The 11,206-nt window shown below is 34.8% G+C and overlaps 1 protein-coding gene across 3 annotated transcripts; it reads left to right on the top strand.

Annotated features, from left to right (window-relative positions):
• The first annotated feature begins 5,621 nt into the window (after positions 1-5,621).
• On the top strand, positions 5,622-11,018 carry LOC130945052 (uncharacterized). Of its 3 annotated transcripts, none has more exons than XM_057873709.1 (11): positions 5,622-5,810; positions 6,169-6,353; positions 6,634-7,141; positions 7,400-7,550; positions 7,819-7,929; positions 8,259-8,616; positions 9,057-9,296; positions 9,527-9,596; positions 9,916-10,088; positions 10,389-10,455; positions 10,582-11,018. In XM_057873709.1, exons 2-11 carry the CDS (start codon positions 6,234-6,236, stop codon positions 10,746-10,748), a joined length of 1,965 nt encoding a protein of 654 aa, XP_057729692.1. In that variant the 5' UTR covers positions 5,622-5,810; positions 6,169-6,233; the 3' UTR covers positions 10,749-11,018. The 3 variants fall into 3 exon arrangements, with proteins under 3 accessions (XP_057729692.1, XP_057729693.1, XP_057729690.1); XM_057873710.1 differs by having other exon boundaries at positions 5,628-5,792; XM_057873707.1 differs by having other exon boundaries at positions 5,641-5,800.
• Positions 11,019-11,206: the final 188 nt, after the last annotated feature.

The raw sequence follows: 11,206 nt of genomic DNA, 5'->3' as shown, positions 1-11,206 counted from the left end.
TTGCTGCTCTGTTCGGTCAAGAAAAAGGGATTTGTTTCAGTATTTCAATTTGAGGATTAATGGAAGAAAGTGAATGGCTAAGATATACAGAAAAGGAGACAACTCGAGAAGTTGACTTGGAAGAGGAGCAACTCAATAACATGCAAAGATATACAAAACAAAGTTCTTCAACTTCAGGAGACAAGGAGAGAGAACAACGTATTGAGGTTTATGTTCTGAGAAGAGTTCTCTGAAAAAGTTCATCAACTTGGACAATGCTTCCTAGTCAAAGGAGCATTCCATCAGAATGAGAAACTAAATCAGAGGCAAGCAAATCTGGTTCATCACATAGCAAAAAGGTTGTTGAAGTATCAATCTTCTTCATGTTTTACAGATTGTAATTTTATTTTTAATGTTTATCTCTCTGTAATTTTTTGAGGTAAAAGGCAGAATGAAAGAGCTTAAGTAATAGCCTAAGAGTGAACAGAGGCTGGGTGATACACTTGAGTAAAAAGGCTAGAGTGATTTCAGATTTCTTTAGGTTGATTTTGTGTTTTGTATCTTGTACCTGTGAGGTACCCCTTTCTTAGTAGGGTTAGCACTAAGAGTGAAGTATTAGCATAGCCAAGTCAAATTAGGTTAGAACTTGAGAGTGAAAGGATTGGGTCAATCTTGTGGAATTGGTGTATGTAATACTTTAACTATAGTGGAAATTCCACCACTGTTGTGGTGGAGACTGGATATAGGTTGCATTGCACAAGGCAACTGAACCAGGATACATGATGGTGTCAGCTTCTCTCTTTCCTTCTCTGTTCTGTTTTCTGATAGACAAAATAAAATGGTCTCATAAATTCTCCGCTGCTGAGTTCAAACAGATTCAGACAGAAAGTGTGTTTTAAAAGAGTTATTTCATTATAGTAAAAGAAGGTCATATATTCAACTCCCTTCTCTAAGCCTTCTACAACCTTAAAACATCATGGATGCTTGTCACATATGCACATCCTTATTATGTTCCGAGGGAGGATGGCCAATTTCAAAAGTTGGTGTTCTTCTAATTGACAATGATATAGAGAATTGTTTCTTCTTGTTTGGTGTCGTCACTAGAGAAAAGAGTGTCACGCATTAGCGATTTCATTTTTTAGGATGGCAAAAGCAATCGACACAATATTTTAGTTTTTATCTTGTGTAATTACAACTAAAAAGGTACTTTTATTTTTTCGTGTTGTATCGTCAATCTTAACTAAAGACTTATAATGTCGAAACGCTCTAATACCTGGATTAAAATTTTAGAATATCCAATGCAATATCCTTACATTCTTCACCTCTTCGGTCCCGTTATATAGGGGTCGTATTTTTATTTGGACAACTGAGTCCGACATCTACTGAACATTACAGTGCACCACATTGGCAGAGTTTGGTAAGATTCGTCTCAATCATTGAAATTTTTTTCAATGGACTTTTTCTTAGCTTACCAAGTCTGACGATAACTAATAGTGTAGTTGAACCTAAATTGAACTTTGCAATTATAAATTTCATCTTTAGAGATGTGTCAGATTCAAACAATGACTTTATAGCCTCCACAACTATATTTAGTTCAACTTGAAATGATCTTGTGAAATCGTTCCCATGGTGCACGTGTGCTTCCTATTATATATATCTTTTTTTTATCTCCTAACAACCTTTTTCTAAATCAAGCTAATTCGAATAAGGCAATCATACCCACGACTATACGTCTTGCATTTTGCATAGAACGTCTATGTCTCAGACTCATACACAATATAATCTACTCCTCTAGAGATATTATAACTCCTAATTGTCGTGACCACTAACTGTCTAGAACTGTATTCTATCCCAATCATGAATTCACTGTCCTAAAAAGCAACATCTACAGAAAAAACAAATGGTCACTCATCAATCCATCCAAACTATAAACTAAGAAAATATATTACTCACTCGTGTTTACATATTTAGGGAATTCCGGTGCATGTATGACGTCAATATCCAAACTATGCATAAAAGGTGGAACATCGATGGGTTGACTAACTGTACGTGAAACCACTACATTTTACACGACTGCCTCACCTACCTCGTGACCATCTTCGTTGTTGTCACTGATTTCGTAGTTGATGGTTTCAGTGGCTAAGAGAAGGGGGGTTGAATCTTAGCCCCCTTTTCGCTTGATTACACTTTCTGGTCTTTGAGGAGACTTTTTTGTTTTTGTCTCATCCCTAGCCACGAGACTTTTATTTTTGTCTCGTCACTTGGCACGATATATTTTTTGTTTTAGCTCATGTGCAGTAGAAACAGAAATGGAGTAGTAGAGAGAGAAAATTACACCCAGATATATCCTGGTTCAGCTGCTAAGTACAATGCAGCCTACATCCAGTCTCCATCACAACAATGATGGAATTTCACTATAATCATCCAGATTACAAACTGTAAAGTGCTAACCCAACTTACAAGGGATTTCCACAGAATCATGAAACACAACATAGATGAACAAAGGAACTCTAAGGATATCTATGACTTTTTCTTTTAATTTTGCACTCTCTGCCTTTTTCCGCTCTATGGCTTTTTCATACAAATCTCATTGTTTGCCTTTTTCCATGAGACTCAAGACATGACAAAATTAAACAGAAAATACAAAACATAATACATTGAAGGAAAAGAAAATCTGTAAGTTTAGGTAGCTATGAGACTTCTGTGCCTTGCACTCTCACTGTTTACTTCTAACTCCTTGAATCAAACCGTGACTGTTCACCCTTTTTATAGAAGAGGAGAAGCCTTCACAGTTGAAACAAAAACCAAGCTTAACTTCTTTTCCTTCACACAAAACTGGTTCGGCCAAAGAGAGAGAGGAGGTAACCCATACAAAACCCAACATGCAAATACCTCTAGTTCTTCCTTGGTCATCACTCTTCATCAATCCGAGCTCTCCATCCTTGGCTTGCTCTCCAAGATAGATTTCTGGCCCTTGATGCTTCATGATGATGATGACTTCATCTGCTCCAATCTCTGCCTCTTCCATCACTTTGCCACTCTAGCTACTTCCTGTGGTGGTTGAGCAGAATCAGAGACAAGCCATGTCTCCAATGATCTCTTCCTTGCTGGCCGAATCTTCTTTCTTTTTGGGTATGAAGAGCTCGAGATTACCTCACCAAATCTTACCATTTTTGGTGAAAATCTCAGCCACAACATACTTTTATTTTGTTATGTTTTCTTGCCATCATCATGATGGTCTTGAGACGTGCTTTTCTTTCCTTTTAGTAGCTTAAAGTAGCTTCCATGGCTTCCTGGATATTGACTGAAGAAAAGAAAGAAATGAGAGAGAAGAAAGAATATATTCAATGAATTTGATTAATAATTAATGTAGCAAAGTGAAAGAATAAAAGTGTACTCAAGTTTTCTACTTCCCTTTACTGAGTGGCGTGTAGGGTCATTAAAGCAATCAAATCAATTTCTCTCTCTCACTTATGTTTCCAATGCTTAGCAAATTAAAATTTGAAATCCATCTCAAAGTGAGAAATGGAATCCGTTGGAGGCATGCAGCAATTTTGCTTCCTTTCTCAAATAGTTTTCGGACCAAGCATGGGATCTTTAGCAATAATTTTAAATTGGGCTTGTAGCAATGATAGAGTAAACTGGCCCAAGTGACATATCAATCAATTCAGCTATATGGATAAAAGGATATATTAATGCTGAATGTCAACTTTAGTTTGGGCTTGCATCAACTTTCCTTTTTATTTTCGGCCCAATAAAAAAACACCTGCAAGCAAAATTATTAATCAACACATGTTATATGAAAATCATAATTAATAATTTTGCAATCAATCATTTCAATAATGTTTGTTCATCATCAAAATAAATCTGAGTTTTCCAAACTCATCAGTAGTTAGCTTCGAAATCCTCTTCACTCATACTATTCATTCTTTCGTACACTTCAACTCTATAATTTTTCATATCTAAGTCATGTTGAATCTTCTCCGCAACTATATGTTCAAACTAAACATGCAACTCAATCTTTGACTCTTGCACATGAGTTTGCTTATGAATATGAAACATATGCTGCATACTTGTTTCGTCAATAATGAGCATAGTATCAAATTGTATTAGTCCGCCAAATATGATAATGGGAGTCTTGTACTTGCTCACTCTCTTTAAGATATCACTTTCTATACTTTGACATAAATTATACTTTAGTTATGCAAATGTCACAATGAATGGAATAATAATAATAAAAAAACAGATTCTCACATGCAAAGCATACACACCCTCACATGTATTTCGTATAATTTTACCATTGTAATATATTGGTGTATTTACACTACTCTCCATTAAACTATTAATACACTAAAATAGCTCCCTCACAAGGAAATAAAATGATAACAAATTTCATATTTATAAATAGAATTTCAAATAACATAAAAAGTATTCAATACGCAAATTATATGTTGCATTAGCATCCAACTCCACGTGACATGGGGCCAACATGCAACCTGCATGTTGCAACACGCCTCTTGTGTGCTAAAACACGTGTTCTCCATGTCCGTCCAATGGATCCTTTCCAGTTTTTTCAACACTTGACAAAATACAGTGCAATCTCTCACCTTTGATTTTAATAGTGGGACGAGAAATAAATAAGAGAGAGAATGTGGTGAATGGTTAGATTAAACACTGCACACCATCCAGTTTTTTATTCACTGGAGAGGATCTACTCCCGTCCGTGGACAGGCCCCTAGGCCCCTTTGCAGTGTATACTCATGTGCAATTATACATTATTAGTCAATTTTAAACAAAAATACACCATCTTTTCCATTTTTAGAAAGAAGAGCCAAATTAATGTTTCCCAAAAATAGTGCGCATAAACATTTTGGTTCAAATTTTATTTAAATATAATAAAAAATTAAAATAATAAAATGACTAGATTCTATGTAATGATGTAATAGGAGATAAAATTCCTTTTTATCTGCCGCATATTCTGTTTTTATTGATTGTGTAGATTTCAGACTTATCTGTAAGCTTTTATATATAGAGGCATCCATTCTTGTAATAGATCAACTCAGTTTTCAATAAAAAATTCATGGTGAAATATTCATCATAAATACTTGTCAAAATTCTCTCTCTCTCTAAAAACTTGATTCTTTAATATGTCTATCTTTTCTTTTTAATTTTATGTATGTTCTAGACTTGCCTCTTATCTGAAGATCATGCCTATCAGAAATAAAACTGATCAAATCCATGAGATTTTTTAGTGTTGAAAAGAAAAAGAGTATCAGATCTCCAGATTGTTTTGTTCCATTGACGACCTTTGTGTTAAGATTATTATAGGTATGTCGGAAAATAGTTACAAAACTTCCTTTGAATCTTACTCGCCTTTTTTTGAATAAATTTTATTTAAATATAATAAAAAATTAAAATAATAAAATGACTAAATTATTTTATAATAATTAATTAATGATTTAACATAAAAAAATAATAATTTTTAATCTGCAGTATATATAGAAATATTAATATTTTTTTTAAGTAGTAGTCTTATTAATTCATTTAAGAAAATCGTAAATTAAAAAAAAAAACAGATTTAAAAAACATATATAAAAAACCTTCAGTTGTGTTATCTTTTCTTTTTTTGAGCCAAAATAACTGTTCCGGAAAAAGCTGACGGAGTGAGAGTGTGTCAATTGCTATTTCAAGTGTTTTGCTGTCACACTCTTCACTCTTCATTCTTCACACAACATTTCAGAGTTTCTCTTGCACATTTCACAAACAGAATTCAGAATTGAGATTTGAGAACTGATAACTGAGAACCTTAAACAGTGAGTCTGTGAGTAATAGTGAGTAATGCTTCTACTGTCTGCATTTCAATTTTCAAGTTCTCTCCTTTCTCTAACTCTTCTTCTATTAAATCTTTATTTGTGTATTCCGGGTAAAAAGGCGTAATCTTAATTTCTAAACGGTTTGTTTGGGTACTTTTTTTCATGGGATAGGTAAAGGGGTCAAGTTTCTATTCGGAATATTCAAATACTTTATGTGTGGTGAAGTTGGGATTTTGAGTGTGTATAGCATGCATGTCCAGCCAAATATTCTCTGTTATCCCGAGTTGTTGCAAAAATGTTATTTTTCTTTTAGTTTGTTGAAATTAAAAATGTTGCCTTTTAGAAATGGTGACAATTTGTTTTGTTCTCTTTGCAGTCATACTTATTTTTGTGACAGCTGAAATCTTTGGGTGATTGGAAGGATATATCAGTGGATTGAAGATGGAACCATCAAATGTAGTTTCGGTGTTGCTTGAATTATTGGTTGACCCAGTTCTTGCTGCAAATGCTTCTAGCCAAGATAGTCCTGCACTATCTCAACAGCAATCAATAGCAAAACAGGTATTCTTTTTTTCATCTCTATAATCTATGCACAATAATCATAGCAATCCAAAGATTAACCTATGTGACTTGTTTTGACCATCATTGAAGTGTGTGACATAGAACAAGGTATAATAGTCTTCTTTTGAAACAGGGTTTCTCAATAATACTTTTCCAGTTTAGTCAATTACAATTAGGAAATGCAAGCATCACAGGTTCACAAGTATGCTTTTTATTGAAATGTATGCAGAAATGATTGTCTTCCTAGTTATTTATTAATGACTCTGGTTGTTGGCATTAGGTGCATTCTGTTGTGCTGCTGTATAACTATTACTACAGAAAGCAGCACCCGGAGCTAGATTTTCTACCATTTGATGAATTTTGCAAGTTGGCCGTGTCTCTGAGGCCAAGTCTGTTAGCACATATGAAATGGACACGTAAGTCTGATGAAACTGAGCTTGTCGATGCGGTGAATCAGCTATCATTAACAGAAGAAAAGATCATGGAGGCTTGTAATATAAGTAGATCTCTGGATCCATCGAAAAGTGTTCCTAATGTAGAGGGATGGCCTATTTCAAAAGTTGCTGTTCTTTTAGTTGACTGTAAGATGGAAAATTGCTTCTTGTTGTCTAGTTCCATCACTAAGGGGGTGTGGTCACTGATTGAAAAAGATGTGGATGCCTCCAGCTTAAGCTCTATTGTTTCAAGCGAAAGTGGAACTAGGTGCTACAAAAAGCGAAAAGTCATTGATGAACTTCAAAATACAAAGTTTATGCAAATTGGGTACTCTGCTGTAAAGGAAGCTGCAGGTAATTATCCTTGTACAAAAATGATTGCCATGTCTATTGTGAGCCGCCGTTGCACTTAGTTGTAAATTAGCATACTATTTTTCCATATCCAATCTATATAACGTAGTGAAGTTCTCGATGCAGCTGGTTACAACATTTTGCGGCATGTTTTTGTTTATTCTTTCCATCTATTCTGAGGCTGTTATTGAATCATATATTGTTCTCTCTTTTACTTTTTTTGTAATGGAAAGTTGAATATGATTTTTGTATGCAATACAGGTGTCAATGAGACTGATATTACAGTTTTGGGAAGCTACACCGTTTATTCTGAGAGCAAAGAGAAAGAAGCTTCATGCTTTTTTATAATGAAGTGCTCCCAGTTGATCAATCAAGAGGCTAACCGAGTTCATATCCGAGATTTAATTCAAAGGTTTGCTTCACTTGCCCTTTTTTGGCTGTTGGCTAATGAATTAGTCCCAAGGGTGAATGACATCACTTTCACCAGCTTTTCCATTGATAGTGTAGTGGTGTCTGCAACAGGCTGACCTGAATCTTCTCATTGTACTTGAAGTGGTACTTGTGTTCAGGATTTATAATGCTTGAATATTTGTTGCAGACTTCGTTTTGATAAAGAATTCTGACTTGAGACAAACTTTGTTTATTTTTCTGCATAATGATTTGTCTTCTCTTGGGTATAGGTTGCAGGGTCCTCTGGTCAAAATGAGTTCTAGCAGTTGGAGTATCACTCCAGTTGTTGAGTTCTTCCATTTGCTTCCTTATTCTGAAGTAATATCAGAATGGTTTTCTAGGTTGGTGAAGTTCTCCTTTCCCATTTTGTAGCTCATGATTTAGGTTGATTTTACAATATTTTCAACTTTTTACATCCTCTTTCTGTATTTGATGCCAGTTCATGCTTTATCGAGTTTACCTCTTGAACTTGTGTGAATATGTCAGGCAGTAAAAGTTCTTCACGCTTATGACATTTACAACCAATATAGTTGGATGATTAGAATATCGCAGAAATAGATTCTGTGCACATCATCAGAAGTCCCAGAGCCTTGATGTTCCTCTGATCATCAGTCATTGCCATTTATGTTTCCTTTTGACATTTTTTGGTGCAATATATTTGTGTTTGTAGAGAAACCGACTCCAACAGTTTGCAAGAACCAACCCTAGGAGAGAAAAATGCAAATGCAGAAGGTGCCGAGGGGACAGAATCACATATAAGCAAGGGCATGAATGTTGGCCTTGCTAGCAAGCCAAGCAGTGATAATATAGAATCACTGCAGCAAAAAGAGAACAACAAAAGATGTACCATTGCAGAGTGTGGTTCTGTCAAGGAGGCCCAGGATATGGATTTGAACAACTCTTCTGTTGTTCCATCTCAAAATAAGGAATGCCAGCTTAATGTCAATACTTTACATGTTAGTGAAGATCAGAATATGGAAAATAAGTCCACGCAACACGACTCCAATGGATTTACACACCCTATTAAGGTTTCAAATGTTACTTTCTCACTAACTCTTTTTTTAATTATCATTTTGACTCAGTTGGTGTACTACCTTGGAACTAAGAATTGAGCTAGCAGGGATTAAATTCAATTCTTTTATGTAGTTTAGTTTTGTTACCCCTTGTCTGTTTAGTAATGACAGAATGTGCAGATATTGGCATCCACAATGAATGATTATTAGTTCACCAGTCTGTGTTCACTTTTTAAGTTTTGTTTTAAGATAATATTTTTCTATTGAAAGTTTGTAATGTGCCTTGGTTTTTGAGGTTAGTAAGTTAACCAATTTTACACCTATATTCTCCAAATTACAAAGAAGTATTTTTGTTCCCCTACTTAGTAGTTTTCCTCCATAAGAAGATTTTTCAAAGATGTATTTCAATATTTGTTATTTCTCTCATCCATCTGCATGGTAATGGTGTCTGGCAGGTTGTGAAGGTTGATCCAACAATGAGTCCTATTACTGAGGGCGGGACTAACAATCAACCTGCTTGTAATAAGATTTGGGGCTCTAAAGATTCTGAAAAAGGCATCCATGAAGAATCTGCTCCAGTTGCAAATAATTCTCATTCAAATATTGAGAAGCTCCAAAATCTTTTATTAGATTCAAAGGGGGAGACACTGTCAGAAACATCCCTCGCTGTTCTTAATCGAGAGAAGAATGAGCTGGTAAAAACCTTTTTACTGCTTTCCTTAGTGACATTAATGTTTAATTCACTTAAGTAGCTGGCTATGGACACCTACACTTGGTTATTTATCATTAACCTGATAAAATAGTGAAAGAAACTTTTTTGCTTGTTACTGCCATTTATTGGCTTACTTGAGATCAACTTTCATATAATTCGAATGGTGAAAAGCCCTGCATTTGCACTCATCTTATACTTGGTTTTTGTTTGCAGACTCTTCAGCGTCGAATGATAGAAGAGGATATTGCTCTATGTGATGAAAAAATTAAGAGAATTTTAGCTGGTATGTTCCTATAATGTTGCTTGTCCCTTTTTTTTTTGTGTCTGCTTCTCTCAGTATTTATTTTAAAGGAAAAACATTCTTTCAGTTACTACCCTTTTATAATTAATTTTCTCAAATATCAAGCAAATTCTCAAAAAAGATGCCTGTTATTTCCTTATTGGCATTTTCCCTATTTCATGACCACATCAAATTTTGTTTGCATTAGAGGCATAGTATTTGAGAGCATAATTGACTTAAGCAAACTGATATTTTCACCTATCATTTAAACTTTGTCATGTGTGGGTTGAAAAGATGTTAATTGGTTTTGCTTGCTTGACAGATGTGGAAGATAGTCTGGAAACAACGATAGACGCCATTATAGAGGGTTGTAATTATTCATGGGAAGGAAATCATGGAGGGATAAGAAAAAATCTTGAGGATCCATGCTTAGCTCCATCTAATAAGATGAAAAGTGGGGGAGATTCTGTACTCATTGCACAAAGTCCTTGCCAGGCAAGACAATTTCCAACCTAATACTAAATTATGCATGTTGTGATTGGTGTTTGTGGTGCATTCACATGCTTAAGTTATGAGTTTGAGTAAAACAAGAGGAACCGGTTTAACGAATCTATGATGCCTTGTTAATCTGTTTCTACAGAGGGTCCCATGATCCATGAATGTTGCTTTGTCAGTGGGAGACTGTTAGATAATACTGATAATAATGCTTCTGTTCATAACCTGTTAGTTAGCAGTCAATGGCAACTGTTCCTTTGATCTCCATACAAGTACTCAGATCTCTGTTTAATCTTGCAGGAACTAGACAGTATATGCAATGAAAATATTTGGACCATACCGATGTATCGAGTATCTCCATCAGACGGTAAGTTGTCCAATTTAGGTTTAGAAGCCAAGATTCTTGTGATACACAGTTCTGTTGCTTGTATACCTATGTTGAAGAATTATCATGTATTTGACATGCACTATATATATACATTGCTTAATGAAGGTGGATTCCGAGCTTTGGTGACCTTTAAAGGACCCGACTTTGAGTGTTCATTGGGGGGTGACACTTGTTCCAATCCTCGCGAAGCAAGAGGGTCGGTTGCTGCAAGGGTGTTGGCTAACTTAAGAAGCAAGCAAAAATCGGCTAGTGATTTTGACTCCAAGGCATAGAATCAACAAACTTTCTAGATTTTTCTCTACCTTTAATTTCTGTTTAGTGTAAGGAAAACAAAAGTTTTTATTTTACTGATTTGACAATCGATGTGTGTTATATTAAGTATAGCAGCTGAGTTTGTTGCTTAGTCCCCAGTTTATCTGTTATCTCGGTTTACTTTTATCCTTAGTTATGATCATTAATGTTTTGGTGAACAGAAATGTTTTCTTTTTGAAAGTGAATTTCCAATAACTGTTGCATGGATGGATAATATTGTTTTTGTGAAACGGCCATCTTCGTTGTTTTTGCCTGTTCTTGAAAAACTTGGAATTTAAAATTAGTTATAAAGATATATATAGGTTTTTGTGATATAAATTCCAAAACAGCTTTATCATTTTCAAAATATTTTTATTTTTATCTTTTTAGAAAAAGCTGTTTGGTAGCTACCAAATTATCAAATAAAGGAGTACTTAAT

The sequence above is a fragment of the Arachis stenosperma genome, chromosome 8 (assembly GCF_014773155.1).
Source record: "Arachis stenosperma cultivar V10309 chromosome 8, arast.V10309.gnm1.PFL2, whole genome shotgun sequence".
NCBI classification, from domain to species: Eukaryota; Viridiplantae; Streptophyta; class Magnoliopsida; order Fabales; family Fabaceae; genus Arachis; species Arachis stenosperma.
Note: the sequence above shows the minus strand (reverse complement) of the source record. Positions and strands in the feature narration are given on the sequence as shown.

Bases quoted from the DNA above. Each gene is read 5' to 3' on its own strand.
- LOC130945052 (XM_057873709.1), top strand. From the start codon at position 6,234: ATGGAACCATCAAATGTAGTTTCGGTGTTGCTTGAATTATTGGTTGAC. The intron at 6,354-6,633 runs GTATTCTTTTTT...TGTTGGCATTAG, and splicing joins AGCAATCAATAGCAAAACAG to GTGCATTCTGTTGTGCTGCT. The intron at 8,617-9,056 runs GTTTCAAATGTT...GGTGTCTGGCAG, and splicing joins GATTTACACACCCTATTAAG to GTTGTGAAGGTTGATCCAAC.